At 39.8% G+C, this 23,321-nt stretch overlaps 1 protein-coding gene across 2 annotated transcripts in view; it reads left to right on the forward strand.

Annotated features, from left to right (window-relative positions):
* Nucleotides 1-4,240: 4,240 nt before the first annotated feature.
* The window catches only part of cep78 (centrosomal protein 78), an 86,258-nt gene continuing 67,177 nt past the window's right edge, over nt 4,241-23,321 (forward strand). The window contains exons 1-7 of one of the 2 annotated variants that reach the window (XM_043712611.1): nt 4,241-4,981; nt 6,088-6,351; nt 15,544-15,719; nt 17,099-17,171; nt 17,262-17,365; nt 17,497-17,671; nt 20,352-20,465. In XM_043712611.1, coding sequence (XP_043568546.1) covers nt 6,135-6,351; nt 15,544-15,719; nt 17,099-17,171; nt 17,262-17,365; nt 17,497-17,671; nt 20,352-20,465 — 859 coding nt within the window. In that variant the 5' untranslated portion in view covers nt 4,241-4,981; nt 6,088-6,134. Of the gene's footprint in view, nt 4,982-6,087; nt 6,352-15,543; nt 15,720-17,098; nt 17,172-17,261; nt 17,366-17,496; nt 17,672-20,351; nt 20,466-23,321 lie in introns of those variants that run through there. The other variant, XM_043712621.1, reaches the window with a different exon arrangement.

Consider the following 23,321-nt stretch of genomic DNA (forward strand, 5'->3'; position numbering starts at 1 on the left):
TATTTATCATTTATTACATGATGAAGTATCGGGAGATATGGATTATCTGCTTAAAACATGGGATCAGGATCTGGGACTAGAAATCTCCACAGAAACGTGGAATGATATCTGGGAAAATGCTAGAAGAATTACTATTTGTAACAGAACCCAGGCTATCCAGCTGAAGATACTTCATAGGGCCCATATAGCACCGGTTCGATTGGCAAAATTTAAGGCAGGAGCATCTCCAATGTGTCCTAAATGCAAAATAGAGGTGGGCACTCTTGTACATTGCTTATGGACCTGTCATAAGATCCGTGGATATTGGACTAAAGTAGCAAGTACCCTGATAGAAATTTTAGGAACGGAAATTAAAGTGGACCCCGTATCTCTCCTCTTGGGCTTTTCGAACTTTCCCTCCCTGGACATGTACGGGAAGAGACTATTTTCTATTCTTTCTTTCTGTGCAAGGAAAAATATTTTGATGGACTGGGTGGCGGAGGGCCCCCCTGGACTTTCAAATTGGCACAGACTAATTATGGAATGTATTCCCCTTGACTTCCTTACAAATATGGTGCACCGAAAGACCGAATTATTTTATAAAATATGGCAGCCCTTTTTGAATTACATAAATACAGATATTTCGGCTATCCTAACAAGGGCTTTTATTTAATTGAGATTACAAACCTGGCTGGTCCGGGGCCCCTCGGGGGAGGAATCCCGCACAAATATGGGTTTTATTATATCTGATGCTAACACATCCCGAGCATGTAAGAGACTTAAATATACACTCTGGTTAGTTGTAGGTTAGATTAGTAGATAGTTGAGTTTTGGTTATTTTTTAAAAATTTTTTCAGTTCTTTTCTGTTGTGTTTTTTTTTGTTAAATTTTGGCTATTGTATATTTGAGCTAATTGTATATCAATGTTTATATCTGAGAGTTTTGTTTATTTTTGTAAACTTGTTAAAATGTTAAATTTCTAATAAAAATATCTATTAAAAAAAAGAGAGACCACCCACCCCAGCCTTGGGACATCCAATTTCCTGCAGGTCAGCAAAGCAAATTAACCATTTAATATCTCAGTTTACAGAGCCAAAAGCAAATGCCACCAGCTCCACGAACCTTTTTGGGGGAAATGGGTGAATTAGAGTCATAAAGATATACAACAAAGAAACAGATCCTTCGGTCCAACCCGTCCATGCCGACCAGATATCCCAACCCAATCTCGTCCCACCTGCCAACGCCCGGCCCATATCCCTCCAAATCCTTCCTCTTCATATACCCATCCAAATGCTTCTTAAATGTTACAATTGTACCACCACTTCCTCTGGCAACTCATTCCATATACGTACTACCCTCTGTGTGAAAAAGTTGTCTCTTAGGTCTCTTTTATATCTTTCCCTTCTCACTGTAAATCTATGCCCTTTAGTTCTGGACTCCCCGGCCCCAGGGAAAAGAATTTGTCTATTTACCCTATCCATGCCCCTCATAATTTTGTAAACCTCAATAAGGTCACCCCTCAGCCTCCGTGCTCCAGGAAAAACAGGTCCAGATCCAAGATCCAAATTCCCAATCCTGATCCAGGACTAGCCCGTTACTAATCCAGGCTGGGATCCTGGACCAGCCTTGGACATTTTCCCTCCTGAGGCCTTAACTGCAGGAACTGAACCAAAGCTGGCCCCACCAATTCCAGCCAGCAGAGGCAGGGCCTTGGGGGCACAGCAGCTCTGAAGTGAAAGGGATGGTTAGAGAATTTTCCACAAAAGTAACTGTCCTATGTGGTGCTCTCGCACAGAGACAGAGACAATGCCTTTCTCACAGAGACTTGGTTGGGGAAAAAGTCCCAGGCAGCCAGAAAAGGACATTGTTAATAATCAATGTTACCACTGTGGCCCTAATCTGCCACTGCATCAATGGTCGTACTGGGCTACAGCACCATACAGTATGATAAATAGCCATCATTATTTGTTGGCGCCAATTTTTGATATTCAGGATTTAAATTTCAGTTTGGATGAATGCTTGAAATTTCAGCATTCTGTGAATTAAGAATTCACTTTACTCCTGTTCCCTTAACTTTCTGTTATTCTGTTTCCATGTCCTGGATTAGAAAACTATACATTTGGTTTGGTCTGGTTAAACCCAACTCAAAAATTACACCATTGACTTCTGACTATCCTTCTGGATTTAGCAAATCTTATCTCTTTTAAAACTTCATTAGGATGTTGGCCTTTCAACATTGTCCTTTAACTACTCTGTTCAAATTTTACTTTTGAAATCCATTCTCCTTCCTGGCTGCTGTTTGCTTCTAAATGTCCAAATGTGTAAGGAAAGATTCACTGGCTGTACAGCTAAATTGTCCTTCTTATTTCAATGCAAAATAATTTATAGGTTCATTCCCATGGTTTAAACTTCTCCAGTAAATGCAGGTTCAACACGGCCTTAAAGGCAAAATGATGAAAACAAAAATGCTGTTGAAGCTCAGTGGTTCTAGCAACTTCTGTGGAGAGAGAAATAATAAGTTTAGAATCAAAACATTAACTCTGTTTCTTTCCGTCAGACCTGCTGAGTTCCTCCAGCACTCTGTTTCTATTTTACTGCTGCTTTATACACTTCATCAAGGTTATTTTAGCAGTAGACATTTGACAGTCATTTTTTGTCAGTTTATGAATTCTTTTAAATTCTGTTCAAATTTTATTTCCTCATTCACCCTGATCTTCCAAACATTTTCTTGCAATGGTGATCACTTCATTTTAAACTTTAATTGATGTTCATTACCACACATCCTTCCTCATGGTTACATGGTATCAGTATAAGTGATAACAGAGTAATTCTGTTTTAAGCACTACTTTGCTTTCTTTTATGCTTCATTACAGACATATGGAACATCACCCAATCACATGGATAGCAGTTGGCGGAAATGTGCCACAGGTGCATTGTCCAGAATGCATTTTGATTCTACCTCCATCTTTAACCAGAAAGATTAGAAACTTAGAGGACACCAAAGCACTGTCTCATCTCAATTGTTTTCCTTACCAATGAGTTCTGAGGTTCCAAATAAACAATAATCTTGGCTCTTGCAATATACAACTCCAGTATATTTGCAAACAATTGCTAGATACAAAAGACCATTTATTAATTAATTTATTAATTATAGAAGTCTAGAGCACAGAAAGTAGCTCTTTGGCCCATCAAATCTACTCTAGTCAAAAACAAACACCTAACTATTAACATCCCATTTTCCATCACTTGGCACATCTAAATACTAGTTAAATGTTTTAAAGGTTTCTGACTCTACCACCCTTACAAGGAGGAGAAAGTGAGGACTGCAGATGCTGGAGATCGGAGTTGAGAGTGTGGTGCTGGAAAAGCACAGCAGGTCAGGTAGCATCCGAGGAGGAGAATCAACATTTTGGGCATAAGCCCTAAGGGTGGCACGGTTGCACAGTGGTTAGCACTGCTGCCTCACAGAGCCAGAGACCTGGGTTCAATTCCCGCCTCAGACTGTGTGGAGTTTGCACGTTCTCCCCGTGTCTGCGTGGGTTTCCTCCGGGTGCTCCGGTTTCCTCCCACAGTCCAAAGATGTGCAGGTTAGGTGAATTGACAATGCTAAATTGCCCCTAGTGTTAGGTAAGGGGTAAATGTTGGGGTATGGGTAGGTTGCGCTTCGGCAGGGCGGTGTGGACTTGTTGGGCCGAAGGGCCTGTTTCCACACTGAAAGTAATCTAATCTAATCTAATGATGCCTGATGAAGGGCTTATGCCCCAAAACATCGATTCTCCTGCTCCTCGGATGCTGCCTGACCTGCTGTGCTTTTCCAGCAACACACTCTCCACCCTTACAAGCAATAAATTCCAGATTTCCATCACTTTCACATCTCGCCTAAACCTCCTGTCTCTTATCTTAAATGTATACCTCCTCGTCATTGGTGCCTCTAACAAGAGAAGAGTTCCTTCCTGTCTAGCCAATCTATACCCCTCATAATTTTAAACATCTCAATCACATCTCCCCTCAGTCTCCTCTGCTCCACTACTGTGTAACACAATCCAATCACTTCCAACTTAACCTGAGAAAACACGAATTTGTTTTGTAAGATTGAATAACTTTAGCAAGTACAACATTTTGATATTATTATACACTTTCGATAACATAATCCTGCATTTCTGAAAGAGGTTAAAAATACATAATGAAATAAGTAACGGCTGTTTGATCGTGCAGAACTTAAGTATATGCCATTCTATTATAATATGCATTTTGTCAACGAGATATTTGCTGTCATGTGATTGATGAATTGGGGTTGCTGTTTCTAAAGCGTGAACTTTTGAAATGTGTGTTGGCATTAACGCGATTACTGCGCCGACACTTTAAGCGCTGTTTCTAAAGTACGATTTTTATATGACGCAGGGTTACACAAGAACGCAACCATTACATTATAGAAGAACTGACTGTATTGCTGAAAAAGTCAGCATCCATGGAGACAGCAAGTTTCGAGTCTACATAAATCTTCACCAGAGCTAAAGTGTGGAGGGGACAACGCTGCGATGTCCAGCATTTGTTGTTTTCAGTACAGATTACTGCAATAATTTGTTCCTACATATTACTGAAAAAGACCTTAATCGCGACTTTTCGTCTTACAATTTGCAATGTAGTTAACTCTTAAGGACCCGCTGAGCAACTAAGGAAGGATGCTTAATAAACGCTCCATTAGAGTACAGCAAAAAGAAAGTGAGTCAAATAGGAGGGCTTTACAAAAGAAAAACAAATGGTCATGAACTATTTCCGTTGCGATCCGTGCTTTAGACTTGAGCTGACATCAGTCCCGGATGATAAACAACTCAAGACGCTCAGTACCAGTGCATCCAAAGCCCAGCCCCGGCCAGCAGCCGCCATCTTGTGGGTGGACGGTTGGAGCCGGCGGGAGCGCCCGCGCTCACAGTCCAGGGCCGCGCAGCCGCAGTGAGCATCGGTAACGGCTGGAGCTGGATCGGTGTCTCTCTCAGTGACAGTGAGTAAAACCAGGGTCTGTGTCCGTTAGCAAGGCACCGAGCAGTTAACCGCTGGGAGGGGGTACTGCCGTGTGAAATGAGTGGCGAGCACGGATTCTGAGCATTCAGCAGATCGAGATGTTTGTTTTTATCTTGCGACATTCTCCTGCTGAATGCACTGGGCTGACCCTCCGGAGACATCGGTTCAAATCTCATCGCCTCCTCCACTCGCTGGATCCTCCTCCCTATTCACTCATTCCTTGCTTCCTTCTACTCACCCCTATCCTCTGGCATCCCATCACCCTACCCTACTCTCTGCAGCCCTCGAAACTCTCGCCCCTACTTACCTCCCTCCCCCTTACCCCACTTCCCTCCCTCCCCCTTACCCCACTTCCCAGCTCGGCCTCCGCCCTCCTCTCCCATCTCACCCTTCTTTAATTTAAAAATATACCTTATTCATGTACACACACATACACAGAGTCATTAAAGCAGTTCGGTTCTGTACAGTATTATTTGGAGAAAAACTCACATTGGAGTTTGACTTTACAAACAAACCAAAGGGATATCTTTATTGTGTAAGATTACATTTACATGCAATTGAGGCACCGGGAGGGTCCGATAACTGAACAAATTCCCATTTAAAACGAAAACAGAAGTTGCTGGAAAAGCATCTGTGAATAGAAATCGGAGCTAACGTTTTAGTCCGGTGACCCTTCCTCAGGGTCGTTGACCTGAAATGTTAACTCTGATTTCTCTTCACAGATGCTGCCAAACCTGAGCTTTTCCAGCAACTTTTGTTTTAGTTTCTAATTTACAGCATCTGCAGTTCATTCGGTTTTTATACCCACCCCCCGTCATCAGAATGACCTCTCTTTCCCCGCTACGCCTTGGCGACAACTACTCCAAGCTTTAGTGCATCCCTCCGCGTGTGGTCCTGTGGAATGTATCATTCTGCAATATTCCCACCCTCCCAGCCCCATGCCGTCACGTCTGCCATTCAGTCACAAGACCAAATGACTTCCTGCTGCTGTTACTAGGTTTTCCGTTCCTTATTTTGGGTGCTCGGTATAGTTCAAAATTTCTTAGTTGCAAATGGTGACAGTTCTTTCCCTCACTGTTTTCACAGAATCACGTCAAATGATCGATTCCATTCACCTGTGCTAGCAAGGGCCAATGGATTTTGAAGCACATTATGAACACTTGTGTGCTCTGCATGACCTTGTTCCACTAAAAGCTGTGAAGGCAAATTTAAATCAAGGTGTTTTGGACATTAATGGTGACTGGATCAAGCTATCTGAGTGGGCACCGATTTTCAGCTCTATCAGTGTCAGTAAGAATTTAACTTTCCTTGCTGTTCGAAGTTACTATCAACCTGGCCTTGGGGAAACAGGTAAGGTACTTAATTTAAAATGACTAACTTTACAGTGGAGAATCATAAAATAATATAGAGAAGATACAGATAAGGCTTTCTATTAAACCTTTTATAAAATAAAAAAATTCAAATAGGTCATGTGAGCTTATGAAAAAGGAAAAGTAGGCTTTTAAACTTGTCAAATCTGCTCTGCTATTCATTATGATCATGGTTGATCTGATTTTTTTTGAAAGAGAGCCCATCATACTTAGTCTTTCCCAGGTTATAACCTCAGTTCTGTTATCTTTGGAAACCTGGTTTGTTAGATTAGATTAGATTAGATTAGATTACTTACAGTGTGGAAACAGGCCCTTCGGCCCAACAAGTCCACACCGACCCGCCGAAGCGCAACCCACCCATAATCCTACATTTACCCCTTACCTAACACTACGGGCAATTTAGCATGGCCAATTCACCTAACCTGCACATCTTTTGGACTGTGGGAGGAAACCGGAGCACCCGGAGGAAACCCACGCAGACACAGGGAGAACGTGCAAACTCCACACAGTCAGTCGCCTGAGGCGGGAATTGAACCCGGGTCTCTGGCGCTGTGAGGCAGCAGTGCTAACCACTGTGCCACCATGCCGCCCACCTAACCACTGTGCCACCATGCCGCCCACCTAACCACTGTGCCACCATGCCGCCCACATCTATTGTTCTTGCATCTATTCTAGTGTCTCTCTCTTTTATGGTGTTAGATGGAAATCAGAACTGAGTGTAGTACTCCTTAGTGTTACTTAACCAAGGTGCTATCTGAGTTCAAAATAATTTATTTAGTTTTTAATTCTATATGCTTTCACATAAACCTATTGTTATGTACTCATTGGGTAGTTGTGAAGAAAGGCTGCAGGGACCTTGAGGGGGGAAGAGAGAAAGGTTGAGGGGGTAAGTTTGGAGGAATAAGAGGGAGAGGCTGGAAGCTGGGTCGGGGGTGCAGGGCTAGCAGCTGCAAAGGTCAGGCATGGCAGTGCAAGAGGTGGAAGCTGGAAGGATAGGAGCACAGGGGAAACTGAAAGCCATGGGGAGGATAACCAGGTTGCTAGGGTTACAGGGAAGCTCTGATATTGAGAATACAGGGAGGTCGAAATGAAACAGAACAGTTTAAAACTGTTGATAGAGGTCTAAATTAGCCAACTGGGAACCAAGAAAAATTGACCTTACATGCAATGCTCTCCTTGCAAATGAACATGGAAACTCCAGCATAAGGCCACATATGTTCAAGAGCTGCTCTAATGGGGAAAACTATAGTGAATTCTGTAGTAATGAGCACTGTGTCCATTGTTAAATTTAAAAGTGAGATTGAAATCTGAAATGCTGTAAAATGGATAATCATTGCCTTGTTAAAATCTTCAACATTGATAGAGCTAATGCATTTCATCAGCATATGTAACTTCTTGATTCTGTACAACAAAAACAAATAGCTGAAAAAGCTCAGCAGGTCTGGCAATACCAGTGCAAAGAAATCAGAGTTAATGTTTTGTTTCCAGTGACCCTTCCTAAGAATTGACGGTAGATAGAAAAATGTCAGTTTATATGCAGAAGCTTGGGTGGGGGAGATGGGTAAGGAGTAGACAGTAGATATTGAATTGAATTGAATTGAATTGAATTGAATTGAATTGAATTGAATTTATTGTCACGTGTACCAAGGCACAGTGAAAAGCGTTGCCGCTGATATGGATAGAGCGCAAACAGAGCGAAGAACCATTGACAGACAAAGGAGTGAATAATAGTCTGGCCAGGAGGGTGAATAGAACAAAGTTATGTTGTCCTTGTTTTTTTTCAACTAGGAGAAAGTGAGGACTACAGGTGCTGGAGATCAGAGTCGAGAGTGTGGTGCTGGAAAAGCACAGCAGGTCAGGTAGCATCAGAGAAGCAGGCAAATCGACATTTCGGGCATAAGCCTTTCATCAGGAATGCTTATGCCTGAAACGTCAATTTGCCTGCTCTGATGCTGCCTGACCTGCTGTGCTTTTCCAGCACCACACTCTCCGCTTTGTTATTACGATGTCCTTAAAAAAAAACACAGGTTCCAAGATAAAGTGCTGCTTCACCTGGAAGGTGTGTTAGGTAAGGACAAGGGAAACAGTGTTGCTGTTGCAGGAGGGAAGAGAGAGGGTGAGGGCTGAAGTGTAGGATATGAATCAGACCTGGCTGAGGCCCCTGTCAACAATAGTGCTGGGGAATCATCTGTTGAGGAAGAATGTGGACATTTCAGAGGCTCCCTTGTCTAAGTTGGCGTCATTTGAACAGATGCAATGGAAACTGGAAGAGCTGGGAGAATGGAGTAGAGTTTGTACAGGAAGCAGGGTATGAGGATGTCACCACCAGATGCATTTTCCTCCCCTGTCAGCTTTCTGCCAGGATTATTCCCTTCGGCTCATACTAGTCCACTCTTCCTTCACTCTAATACCCCCACACAGCCCAACGGCACCTTACCTTGCAACTGCAGAAAGTCTATATTTTATGGTCCACACAGAATGGCCCAGCCATCAAAACCTCAGCTTTAGGAAGCCTATGGCCTGTTCCACTATGGCCCTATTTGAAGCATGAGCAGCATTTGATCTCATTCTGAGTCAGCCTGAGGCTTTTGTAAACGTGTCATGAGCCATTTTTTGGAGTGAGAAGCCTTGTGCACTAGCAGACGTTCCTGTATGACCTGAGAACCTTTTAAAGGGGGTAAGCATCTGAAAGATTTTTATGCATGAATCACAACAGCCCCCAGGATATCTTGCGCAGACTTCCAAAATTGACCATTAATAGAATGTAAGCCTTTTCCGTTCACAAATGTCCAGGTTGGTGATCAGACACTCTTAAAACAATATGAGTGAAGAAAATAGCTCTCTGTGCCTGTGCCAGTATGCTAGCTGCTTGGCTATCATTGTCAAGCAGTAAGGATATAAAAAGGTGTGCTCTGGTGAGAGCAGCATTGGTAATATTCTGGATGCATTTATGCTTGAAAGTATGGCAGATGTCACACAGATCACCAGTTTCTTTGGAGAGGAATATATACTTAGTTCCCTCATCTAAATCAATAATAAGTCCTGATGAAGGGCTTTTGCCTGAAATTTCGATTTTCCTACTCCTCGGATACTGTCTGACCTGCTGTGCTTTTCCAGCACCACACTAATGTAGACTCCGATTTCCAGCATCTGCAGTCCTCACTTTTTTGCCTAAATCAATAGTAACAACAAGTGTGCAGATGGCACAAAGCTGGATGGGAGGTTGAACTCTGAGCAGGATGCAGAGATACCTCAATGTAATTTGGACAAGTTGAGTGAATGCATGGCAAATAAAGTATAATGTGGATAAATGTGTTTAACCACTTTGCTAGCAAAAACCGGAAACAGATTATTGCCTGAATGGCGATAAATTAGAAAGGGGACCTGGGTGTCCTTGCACACCAGTTGCTGAAAATAAGCATGCAGTTGCAGCAGGTGGTGAGGAAGACAACATTGGCCTTCATAGTGAGGGGAATTGAGTACAAGAGCAAGGCTGTCTTATGGCAATTCTGTAAGTCTGGAGTGCAACTACAGCTTGAGTATTGTGTGTATTTTTGGTTTCCTTACCTGAGGAAGGTAGGTCTGGCTATGGAGGGAGTGCAATGAAGGATTATCTGGAATGAAGAGTGAGGGTCCTATTCACTGGTGTTTAGAATAATGAGGGTAGAATCTAATAGAAATCCTAGATTGCTAACAGGACTAAACAGAGTAAATGCAGGAAGGATGTTCCCTGATAATCAGGTTGCAGTCTCAGAAAGAGGTAAGCCTCATTTATTTACCCAGAGAGTAGTGAACCTGTGGAATTCTTTGCCAAAGAAATTGGTTGAGATGAAAATATTGAATATTTTCAAGAAGTTAGATAGTCTTTGGGGCAAATGAATCGAAGGATTTGGGGAGAAAGCAGGAACAGGGAACTGGGATGATCAACCATAATCATGTAGATTGGTGGAGCAAGCTCAAAGTCATACTCCTGCTCCTATTTTCTATGTTTTAATGAAACAGCTTTTTATGAGCATTAAAAAATAGTATAGCTGTGCTCTTGACAGTCATCAGGATGGGATTTCCATTCAGTCCTTGTGAGCGCAAATCTTCGCGAGCATTTATACAATTTGGAGATAATGGGGCAGGACATCCTTAATTGTCATCTTGTACTGTCTTTCAGGCAGTTGAAGAAAATGGCAGTGAGATTTATAAATCTGGAGTATCATATTTGCCTGCACCTTCTTGGTGTATCTTGTCCTTCTACTCTCTCCCTTTGGATGATGTGCAGCAATTAATGTTCTTCCTGGGTTTGTGCAAGATGTTCTCATCACTGTGTCTTTCTTTGTTGTCATAAGAGAATTATCAGGCTCACAATGGTTCCAGCGATGGAAATTTCCATGTGAGCTCTTTAGCAGATAATCTGTGGGATATATTACAAAGACGGCATAAAATATTTGAAGGGATTCCTGACCCATACGTTATTCTCTCTCAAAGTGTGGCTTAGAGACTTCCCAAGGAAGTAATAGCATTAATTTGGAAGGGAACTTTGAAGTATGTTCCCTGAACCAATTGCCTAGTGGACAACAAAATCATTTATGCCACTCTGGGATTGAATTTTGCTAGTAACACTCGATGACAATAGCTATTCCCATCCCTCCCAAGATAAGGCTCCTTCCCAGATTGCACTCCATGCCCTTGTATTCTTACATTTGAGTGAGAGAATCTGGCAACTGTGATGTACTGTCCTCCAGAACGTACTATGGAATGTGGCTCGCAAATAGGAACTTTAGATTCCACTTCTGATTTCCTTGTTATCATGACATTTTGTTTAATTCACATGATGAGACAATAATGCACTCAATGTAATACTCACTGATTGAAGTAATAATTCGAAATCTGTGCTCTTGAACAAATTGAAACCAATTGGAAGACATTACTTAATTAGTGGTTGTATGATTAATACAGTTGAACGAGACGGGTCTCAAAAGCAAACTTGTTTAGTCCCCTTCTGTATGAAAGAATTATGAACTTACTCTGTCAACTTTGCAGTAGTTGCCATTTTAAAAATTTTTATGCAACTGACTTTTAATTTGATGTGGCAACATGGTTCCAACTTGAAGTTCATATGTGTGATGTGCAGTTTCTGCTGTGATGAAAATGGCCCCATCCTTTGAGTTCCTATTCTGTTGCTGCCCTGATGGCCCCGATAACGTTTTAATATTTCCCTGTTTCTGTTAAGTCCCTTTACATCACAAATAACATGCCCACTGTACCCACCTGACTTTTGTAATTCTCATACCCTTGTTGGTCCTACACACTCCCCATCGAGAGGCTAGAGTTACTATGACCTGTTTGAAACCCACCATCCCCCATCAAGAGTTTTCAGTCTCCCTAACGCCCTCCAAATAAAAGTAGGATGCTAGCCTACTACCTGCAATTGCCCCTGATCACAGATGCCATTTTCTCAGTAACCTAATACAGTAAAACCATATCTAGAACTCTATAGACTTCCTCCTGATAAGCTCCCTGACCATTATTGACCAAACATCCATGACTGACTGTGGCTAGCCTGTGAACAGACTTGGCAGGATGTCTGGACTCAGCCATCCTGGGACTAATGTCTCCTCAGTACCCTAACTGACCTATCAGTAATCTCTGGACTGTTTACACTTGGCTTCTAGGAATGTGTGTAACCCAATTCCTGGATTGCCAGTACACTGATCCCTGGTTTCTTGGAGGGCCTAGTGCCTGATTGACCACAGCCAACTACCTAGTCTGGTAGCATACACACCCCTTTACTGACCTTCTGTAGCAATACGTCCTAAATGTTGTATTCCTTCACCCAGCAAAGGACATTCCTTCTTTGATTTTCACACTGTGACAATGTAATGGGGAAAGTGTGCTGATAAAGCACAAGCCATCACAAAACGTTTAACTGGATAAAATCCTTATGAGACCACCAAAGTGACCAGTCTACCTGACTGCTACTCATGACAATTCATACCAGATTTCTTCAGCAACAATTTTTAAAAATAATAATTTTTATTTTAACACTGAACATAAGCAATGAAAATCAAAATCTCAAAAATATATGTGCTTAATATAATTAGGACAGATAAAAAACAAATGGTTTAACATATATTATGATTGGAAAAATAATATAGACACAGTAAACAATGTTCCAAAGATCAAAGTCCAGACTACAAGGTGGAAAGTTGTTTTCTTGTTTTTTTTTGTTGCAGTAATAATATATTATTATCGGAGCGAGACAGTCCATTCTTTAAAACAGCAGGTGAACAGGTGAACATAGGTCTTTTCTTGTATGAATTCTTTCTTTTAAGCTGTCTTGTTTTTTTCTTCATCTTTTTCCTCAAAAGGAGAGTGAGTAGGGGAGAGATGATATCTTCTGTCTGCAGGCTGTGGATATCTCTTCCATTCTGCTACTTGGCACTTGCAGCCTTTCAGCACTGCAGGTCAGCCAGTCAGAGGGCTGATGTGAGGCACAGCTTCACTAGCTTGAAAGATTCTTGGTGCAGTTCAATCTCATTCTCCTCCCTTTTTTTAAAAAAAGTCACATTGTATTGCATAGTTCAACAATATACAAAACTTGCTGTTCAAGTTGCAAAATTTTCCTAGTATTCCATTCATAACATTCCAGCTTCCATTTCAGTTGCTGTTCCTTAAAAAAAGTTAAAATATATGGTCTCTTTCAACACATTACCATTAACTTGAAGCATTGCAGTTTGCTTGCTGCGTCAGCTACTAGCATATGCTGCATCTATGATGTTGATGCCTGGTTATATACAATGATATGACCATCCCTTGTCTGAATGGTACATTCACTATTCAGTGTTGCAACCATCACAGGCTGTCTGCTTCTCTCTCCCTTCCTCCCTCCCAAAAAGTGTAAATCATTGAGGCTGAATCCTGTAACTTGGTACTCAAGATCTTGTGTGCTGAAAAGCAATAATATCACCCATCCAGAGATTGGTAGCTTGCAACCTAGTGATAAAGTCTGTGTGCCCTAAGAAAACAGGGTCATGTACTCACAGTTGGAGTTTTCAAGTAAATTTGAAAGTCAGTAGTTGCTAACAATGCAAGCTAAGAGCCATAAAATGCCTGTATCTGTGTCAGTGAAAAAGCATCCTATATAGATGCATGAGATGTTTGGCTGACCTTGCATATAGAGCAACTTGGTAGGCTCCTGTAAGTCATGGGTGTCCCTCATCTCCAGAATGGAGTGTTAAAGGCCCAGTGCCTGAGTTGGTTCAAGGATAAGCACGCTGATGTCACGAGGATGGTGGTTTGCTGAAATTGAATTGTGTGGATGAAGGGTCAGGGGGAATGGTGGCCATGGGCCATGCAGGAACATTGTGCAGAAAAGGTAGTTGGATGCTGGCTGTCATTGGGCATTTGGTGAACTGTGGTGGCCAGTTAACTGCTCTTTTTTTAATCAGTCAGGTATTTGTGCCATCTAGTTTCTCAATGGAGGAGAGGAGAATTGGAAGTACATTGTAAATAGGGCGAATTGGGCTAATAACGATATGGAAGTAAACAATTTGCCACTCAAGGGGAAGATTCTGAAGTTGCCATTTAAGAGTTGAGGGGAAAGTTGCTGAAAATTTCTCTTGAAGTCAAGAATCTGATTATTTTCATTCTCATTTTCAGCTCAGTCACCTCCATTATCATTACTCTTGCTATACCAGGGAGGGTGAAAGTTCCAACCCAGGAAATTGAGTAGGAGATACAGAAAAAAACCTCTTGCCCCAAAGAATGCAAGTAACAACTGAAGTGTGTGGTTTGATGCACTAACGGGCAAATTAGACAAACATTTGAAGGAGAAGGCAATTGATATTTGCACTGGTAGATGTGAAAAAACGGGAGAAACCCTAAGACGAGTTTAAATGGTCATGTTTGAGCTGACTAGCCTGTTTCTGTGGAAAAAGTGCGGACTGCAGATGCTGGAGATCAGGGTAGAGAGTATAGTGCTGGAAAAGCACAGTAGGTAAGGCAGCATCTGAGGAGCAGGAGAATCAACATTTCAGGCATAATTCCTTCGTGATGAAGGGCTCTTGCCCAAAACGTCAATTCTCCTGCTCCTCAGATGCTGCCTGACCTGCTGTGCTTTTCCAGCACCACATTCTTGGCCTGTTTCTGTGCTATGCATCCAATGTGTAGATGATGTTAAACTATTCCAGAAAATGATTGCTGAGGATAGTATCTCAAATGACAAATATTGAAGTTTTTTCAATGTGAATCTTATTAAGGAATGTATTGTGTACTAGGAAGTGAAAGGCAAGTGTATGTACTAAGATTAGGCTGATGTAAATTATTCAGGATCATTGAAACAGTCACTGAACACTAGGAAAGTATCATGAGTTATTAAATTCATACTCACTTTAAAAGAAAATAATCAAAATGGACCAATGCTACCACATTAATAAATTAATGAGAATACCATAAAGTGAATTTGAGGGAAGTTGGATTAATGCATGAAAGGAGAAAGCAAAGAAGAACAATTTTAATGCTAGTGAGAAAAACAGAACTTGCTGGAAAAGCTCAACATGTCTGGCAGCATCTGTGAAGAGAAGTCAGAGGTAACATTTCAGGTCAATGACCCTTTTCGGAACTGTTCTGACCTGAAATGTTAACTGTGATTTCTCTTCCCTGATGCTGCCAGACTTGCTGAGCTTTTCTAGCAACTTCTGTTTTTTGTTTCTGATTTACAGCATTCTTTTGGTTTTTTTGACGATAGTGAGATTTCGTAGTTATACCATTGTAAAGCAGTTAGGCTAATTGGTCCGTTTTTGTAGTGTTTAAAAAAAAACTTGCATCTTTGTAAAATAATAAGACAAAATATATAAAGTAAACTGGAAAATTTCTGTGCAAGAATAATGTAGTAAACAGAATTTTAAAAGATTCTCCTGGCCAAGACTTTGACATTAACCAAACGGCAAGTTTATGCATATTGTTTGACACACATTTCATGTGAAAGTGAGATGAAAGCAAAGTTCCATTGTACGACTTTGGCTGTGGAGGGCAGGCTTCTTAGGGCTCAGGAAACCTGATGACTAAAAGGGGATGAATGGATCCTTGAGTTGATTGTGTTTGCAGCACTGGTGTGGGCAAATTTCATGTAATTGTTCATTTGTAGTTTTGGATTTTTTTTTCTTGTTTTTGTTTTCTAAAGGGAGTGAAAGATGTAAACAGAACATCAGAAAGCGCATACCAGCCATCAGGTCAAAAGACTTTACAATTCAATTGTGCAAATCAGTTAGAGATTCTCTGAGTGTTTCGAGTGCTCTAAAAACTTTGGAGTTAGAAGGATTACCTTTGAGACACGGAGATCTTCTGACATTAACAAAGGTGAGGAAACATCAAGATAGTTTTACCATGAAAACATAATACTGGTAATTTTTGTTCATTACCTACAGCAGTATGTTCAAGTACATTCTTAAGATGAATGACATTTGAGCTTCCTCAATCATACAGAGAATCATAGATACCTAAAGCACAGAAGGAAACAATTTTACCCATTGTACCTTTTGACTCTTCAAAAGAACAGCTCCAGATTCCTTATTTTTGTCTGTAACCCTATAATTTCCCGATCTATATGTATTGTCCACACTCATTCTAAATTATTTCCAGAATCTTGCCAGCACTTTTTCGGGTGGTGTATTCCAGATCCCAGCAGCGGTCTAACTGGGGAAACAGTTCTTAACCGCCTTTTCAATGTTTTTGCTAGTGATTTTAAATCTAACCTGTGGTATTGGTCCACTCATCAGAGGGATTTTTTTCTGTATTAACAGGAATCTGGGAATATTTCTGAAGAAAGTAAATGATTAAACTTTGTGCAGTTGAAAAAAGTGTTTCTATTGTAGATTGATGACACATTTTAGATTGCAGCAAGTAAACTTACTCAAAATTAAATTTTTGTATAAGAATGTAGGAATAAGAACAGGCCATTCAACCCTTTGAATCTGTTCTGTCATTAATTGGCATGATGGTTCTCAATTGCAGTCACATGCCTCAAGGTCCACAACTCTTCAAACCCTTATCCAAGAAAACATCTATCCATCTTAGATTTTAAATTATTAATTGAGGGAGAGTGTTCCATGCTACTTTAATCTTTTGTGAGAGAAGATGAATTTTTGAACATTTTTCCTGCGTGTTCCTGTTCTGATTTTAAAGTTAAAGTTATATCTCTTATATGCCTGCTTGTCCCAGACTTCACCAAGGAAAGGTTTCTCTCCACCCAGTGTACCAATTCCCTTAAATATCTGACAGCACCATGTTATAGTCCAACAGATTTATTTGGAAGCACTAGTTTTTGAAGCACTGCTCCTTCATCAAGTCACAACCATGTTAATCACCTTAAAACTGCAGATTTCCTACCAAGCCAGTGGTTGCTAGATGGGAAACATAATGAAAAAAAAATCAACATGATGTTGCTGCTAAATCCTTAGCACTTCCAGGTTTCCCAGTTGCTGATACACAGAATTGTTTCCTCCCTGCCTTCCTGTTCATGTGGGAACCGAAGCTTTCAAAATTGTCTAAAACATTGAAACTTAATAACTCGATTTATCAAATGGCAATTATTAGTTAATCATAAAGGAGGAAATTGGTCAATACGAATCTTTCAAATATAATTGTGGTAACCAGAAAATGCTAATGCACTTTGTATATAATGTTCATAATTCCTTTTTGAAATGTTAATTGTAAGTGTCATGTGCAAACTTTTTTAGGGTCTATCCAGGACAAAAACACTACAGAACCTTTCATTAGCTCATTGTCCAATTGGAGATGAAGGACTGGAAAGTAAGTTACTGTTTCCACCACGTTTGTATTACTAAGGGATTTGTAATGTATAATAATCACAGCTCATAAAATCTAATGGTTTTTATTTAGTCATTTGCCAGAATGTGAAGAATTCAGCAACCATCAAAATAGTCAACTTCACAGGCTGTAACTTAACATGGCGTGGAGCACAGCATATGACAGGCATTATTAAGGTAGGTTTTTATAGTTTCTTACTTCTGAAGTATTATACTTCGCAGTTTTAAATCACAAATATAGTAGCAATTCAACATAAATGTTTGCCTTGCACAATAACTGTAAGGTTATGTGCTTATGTTTTATACAGTATCAAGCAACAAAAAGGCACAGTCAAGTCTGGGCAGAGAGTCTTCGTTATAGGCATCCTGACCTAGATTGTATGACTGGTTTGCGGCGCATTACAATGAATTGTAACACACTAATTGGTGATGCTGGAGCTATTGCCTTTGCAGATGCCCTCAAAGATGACCTTTGGCTTAAAGGTAGTTGGAACCAAAAGCATAATTGTGGTTTTCAATATATAGTGAATTTTAAATGTAAACCGTGAATTTCTTCCTGTTTGAAATAAAATATATTACATAAATAAATTGCAGGTAATGGGTAATAATTGCTCAGTTGGTTTACAAATTAACCATGATAGTTCACTAGCTCAGTGATATAGAATCATCCCAGGAATGATCTTTAGTTTCCAATATTTGCTAATCTTAAGGTTGCACTTGAGTCCCTGTACAAGAGAGATGGAAAATCATCTATTTTCCATCTTCTGATCCCTAATTTGGCTGTGGTGATACCGAAAGGACATGGGATTTCACTGTCTTTCACACAACAGATTATCCATCATTTTGGTTTTGTTGGCATTTGAACTGGTCTTTGGTTGACAGTTTAGTGAGAAGCAAAAATTGTGTCCTGTTTTCATTAAATGGAAATTCTTTGTTGACAGTGCTAAGAAGGATATGCTTACCTTGATTAAGCCTGGCTGATTGCATACTGTACAAGGGATACAGCAACGTATAGAGGATTATTAACACATCGAATAACTATATGTATATCAAAGGGGATTCTCTTCCAGATTATTCTCTTGCCAGAAAACAGTTATGCATGCAGATTCCTTTGTGAAGTCTGTAAACTATAGTTTTGAATTTCTAATTCAAAATAGTTTTTGGATTTCAAGGGCCACACTACCTCCATGCCTTTACAGAAATATTGGCCATCGGGAAAATTGGACATCACATTTTGAAGTTGCTATTGTGCACTTAATAATTGTAAAGAGGCATTTGGTAGCGGCCTTCTAACTGTGGTATGTGGCCAAAGGGAATTCAAGAAGAAAATACTTGGGATTCAGGGAATTGAAAGAAAACTCCATTGAATACATTTGAAAAAAAAAGTATAGATTCTGTAAAAGCAATACAGAGTGAGCATTTCTGTAAAGAAAATAGGCAAATTGCTATTTACCGTGAACTAATCAACACAAATAGAATGGATATCACATAAGCAAGATATATACATGAATGGAACCCAGAGAAGCAATAGGGAAACACTATTAAACACATTCTTACTTGCATGCACACACAAAACAACAGGAAAGATCCAACAGTATAGGACCTGAAGATTATTGATGATCTGATAGTAAATCTTCAAGTCAGTTATCAGAGTTTGATCAGGTAGATGAAGAGAAAATTAATTGCATATGATTCCAGACCAAGGGCCATTAATATGAGAGTTGCTGCCATACATACTCGTGTAAAAGTCACTTTTTTTTAGATTATTTTTAAAGGTTCAGCTCATTTGGTCAACTAATTCACGGGCACTAGTTTTGAGGGACTGAAATTCATGCTGCAGTTCAATATATAGAGGAACCTCGATTATCTGACCGAGATGGGTGGGCACTATTTCATTCATTATTGATTTCGTGATTATTTGGTTAATTGATTACCTCTGGGGCTCGGAATTTTCTGTGAAATCTACTCCCCATTCATGAGATGAGGCAGTAGCACACTTCGTGTGAGCCCCCCGGCCTGTCTCCAAAACATCCGCTCCCACCCACCCCGTATAGTGAACAAAGTGCAATACGTGCCAATACACTTCGTACTAGTCTGAATGAATTAAAATGTGCTGTAGTAAATCATGTGGGCTACCAGTAAGTAGAGTTATGAATGAATGAATAGAGACTCGATATATGTAAACAAAGAGCGATGAGGAGAGTTACTGGTGGTGTTGGGGAAATAAATCGTTTGCCAAATCTTTTAGAACAAGATAGTCAGGAGAGCAGACCTTGAGCAATCAACTAGCTTTATTCCATGGCCATGGGGAATGACATCTTCATTCAGAATAAAGTCCGATGCAATTCCAATGAAATACCAAATATTACAAGTTTTATAGTTAAATACAAGCCTACTGCCCATTAATTACACAACTTAGGGGCAGTCGTAAGGTTCCTATACATTGTCCAGACCTACATTTCTTAATGTCTACAAAAACTGAATGTTATTTTGTACTGCTGGTTCAGCTAGGCTAGAATTACCGATATGGGACAGAGAATCAATACATCATTCTTTGGGACAGAACTAATGGCAGCTGCAAGGTCAGGCTTATCAAAACAGAATTCCTCAGTTAGGCCTCGAACTGCATGAGCAAGCTAGAAATCTTACTGCAAAAGTTGTTTTATGACAAAAATGGCTTGTGTGTCAATTTTGGTCAATTCTTCCATAGTATGAATGAATGAGTAAATGCGATTTTGTTTAAGTGGGTGAATGAAACATGCAGTTTCCTTTGTAAGAGGTTTATAATGTGACGTGGTAGGGTTGACTTTTACACAAGATATATGGAAAATACAAGATTTTTTGGCTAAAAATAAGCGGTCAATGTTTGCATGAGATCAACTTTTACGCGAGTATGTAAAGTAATAAATCCAATAGTGAATGTAGGGGATCAGTTAAATTGTGTAACTTATTCCTTGAGCTGAATGGGATAGATACCTTTAACGAAAAAGTAGATAAGAGAAAAAGGAACAAAAGGATAATAAGGATAATGAATTTGAGTGGAAGGAACGTAAACATAAAGGTTAGATCCATTGCAAATGGCTCATTTCTGTGTATTATAAATATTATGGAAATGTCTGTAGTATTTTACATTAATTTCTAGGAATTCTGTTTTTTATTACAGCCCTGGATTTGCAGCAATGTGGAATTTCTAATAAAGGAGCCAAAACATTGCTTGATATCTTGCAGACCAGTAGTTCTCTAATTGTGTTGGATGTTAGAAAAAACCCATTAATCGGTGAGTTTCATAATAGTAATGACATTGCTACAGCATGTTTTCGTTTTAGTATTACATTTTTCATATGCTTAAATGTCTTCCCACATTTGAGCAAAGTGAAATAAGGCAACACGGTTGAGGATAGTTGCTGGTTAGGAAGTTGATGCTGTATTATTTTATGAACATTGTGATACCTTTGGCATAGTTTGTAAATGCAGTGAAGTGGAGAATCTGCAGTATCTTTTGCTTTTATATTCAATCTCCCTTAATGTAATAAACTGCAGCATTTGTTACATTTTAGTTTCCTCCCATGGTCCTTTATTTATTCTATATGTTTATAGTTCCTGTGAATTGCAACTTAGACCTTGTGTTTGAATGGAACATGTTTAATGTACTGCAGAACTAATAATTATCACCTTATAGATATGCTACAGTCAGTTGTACTAGATGTCCATTGACATCAATTGAATGTAGATGAACCAGGGTTGTTCAGCCTTTTTGTGTGTGAGACCACAATTTTTGTACTCGAGGGTCCAGTGAGCAAATTTTCAAAAGCTAAGGTTTAGCACAGTAGTATGCATGAATTTCAAAATAAAAGTTGTTATGAAGAAATAGCCTGCTTCAGCAAAACTAAAATCAAAGCAATAAAGTGATAATTTTAGGAATGAGTAATTAATAAAGATAATGATTGAAAAGTCTCAAGTTAACAGAGCTAGAGAGAAGCTATCTTGACTTCAAGTCCTCATTGCTAAAGAAAATGGAGGGGACTGAGGCTGAACTAAGGAATTTGGTTTAATTGGTAATAACCGTCTGTTTGCCAACATTGGTGAACACTATGAGCTGGTCTCGATGCAATTCAGGTAAGAATAGAGGGTTGAAAGAAGATATTCTTCAATTTGTGTATTCTCTTCTCAGCCCACCAAGAGGGGATAGGTTTTTGGTGAGGGAGCTGGAGAAGATTCATGGAACACATAGGAATGATGGATGGTATGTGTCCAAGTTGCAATAGTGTATTACTTGGAGTATTATTTTACTTGTCAATACCTTTTTAGTTATTGTCAATGGTAGAAATTGCAAAGTCGGAAGATGCAGTTGAAGTGATTTTGGTGAGTTCTTGCTGTACATCCTGTAGACAACATGGACTGATATCACACTGTTGGGAGTGTTTTCTTTTCCTGCTTTGCCTTACTTGATTGCTTCCACTCTGACCTAACCCCTGGTTGATACAGTGGACATTGAACAGATGTTTCCCCTTCTGAGACTATCTAGAATAAGAGGTTGTAGATATAGAGTGAGAGGAGGTAGGTTCGAAACTGAATGATGGGAAACTACTTCTTTCAGAGGATTGTGAATCTGTGGAAGTCACTGCTCTAGACTGCAGTGGAGGCAGAAACAATAAACACATTTAAGAAAGAAATAGATAAGTTTCTGATTAAAAGCAGGGTAACAGGCAGGAAAGTGGAGTCAAGACTTGGATAAGATCAGCCATGATGATGTTAAGTGGTGGTGTGGGCTCGAAGGGCTGAATTGCCTACTCCTAATTCCTATGTTCCTATGATATTCTTGTCAACTGCTCTGATCCTCCTTAATGAGGACAGCCTTTATTAAAAGGCGAGAGGCTGACTGATATTCTACCTCAAGGCTATTAATTGTTTTTCTTGAACTTACCTCATTCATTGTTCTGATGTCTTGCACCAGATTATACCAGGCTCACAACCGCTGACTAAGTGTCCTGCCATTGATCTCCTCCCATTTCATCTCTGTATTCCACTATTCTTGTTGGTAACTGTTATGACATGGAGTAAACTTTTCTGCTAATTTAAACCATGCATACAGAAAAGCTCACCTCGCCTCGTAATCTGTTAAAGTATGAATGACAAAGAACTTTCGAACTATTTAAAGAAAACAATTAAGAATCCAAGAAACACAACAACATTAAACAACAACTATCCACATGGTAATCCTCCTTTGTCTGATCAATTTATCTATCTCCCACTCTACAACAATATCCGAGAAAACCCCCTGCTTAAGTTTAACAAAAAAACTAAAATTTCAAAACCAGCCAGTTGTCGATTTTTCCCTTTGTATTGTCGTCTGTACTTTCTTGGGTCTTTTCTTTGGTCTTCTGCTTCCCGAATGTCATATGAAAAGATACCTTTCAGAGAGAGGCTCTGCAGGCTGTATTTTCGTTGGTTCTCTTTGTCACCGTGGCAAACTGTTTAAAATACACGATTTTATATACCCGAAAACATTGGACGGTCTCATTGGTTTGATGTCATCAAAACATTAAAATTCAGATTTGATGGGATTTTTGTATCGAAACTGGCTGAATTCAAAATTGTTGAGTACCATGGAATGCATGCTCCAGCTATTTGTTTCACAACCTTTCTAGGTCCATGCCTGCTTCCTGTCTCTCTTAAAGGTACAGTACATACTGTGCCAGTTTCCTCTCTTAAAGGTACAGTACACACCTACACTTTGATAACAGTAACTACATATCCTTTCTTCTATACTGTGTATAGCTTTATTTCTCACATCAATCCTATAGTAGACTGAAAATCTGTGGAGCACACAACAAGCTACTATGTTGGTTGTGCAAGAACCTAAGAAATAGAGAAGGAATAGGCCATTTTGCCCTTAGAGCTATTAAAATAGCTTAGTGCTATTAAAATAAGTGCTGATCTGATCATGGCCTCAATTCCGTTTTTCTGCCATCCCAATACCTCTAACCCTTGTTTCATTTTTAGATCAATGATTTGTTGAACTTTTTTTCAATACTGAGCTTTCACTGCTGTCTGGAGCAGGGAAGTCCAAAAAATTAACCATCTTTTCAGAAAAAATTAGTCTTCATCTCTGTGTTAAATAGAAGACCACTTT

Source organism: Chiloscyllium plagiosum, chromosome 2, assembly GCF_004010195.1.
Source record: "Chiloscyllium plagiosum isolate BGI_BamShark_2017 chromosome 2, ASM401019v2, whole genome shotgun sequence".
Lineage (NCBI taxonomy): Eukaryota > Metazoa > Chordata > Chondrichthyes > Orectolobiformes > Hemiscylliidae > Chiloscyllium > Chiloscyllium plagiosum.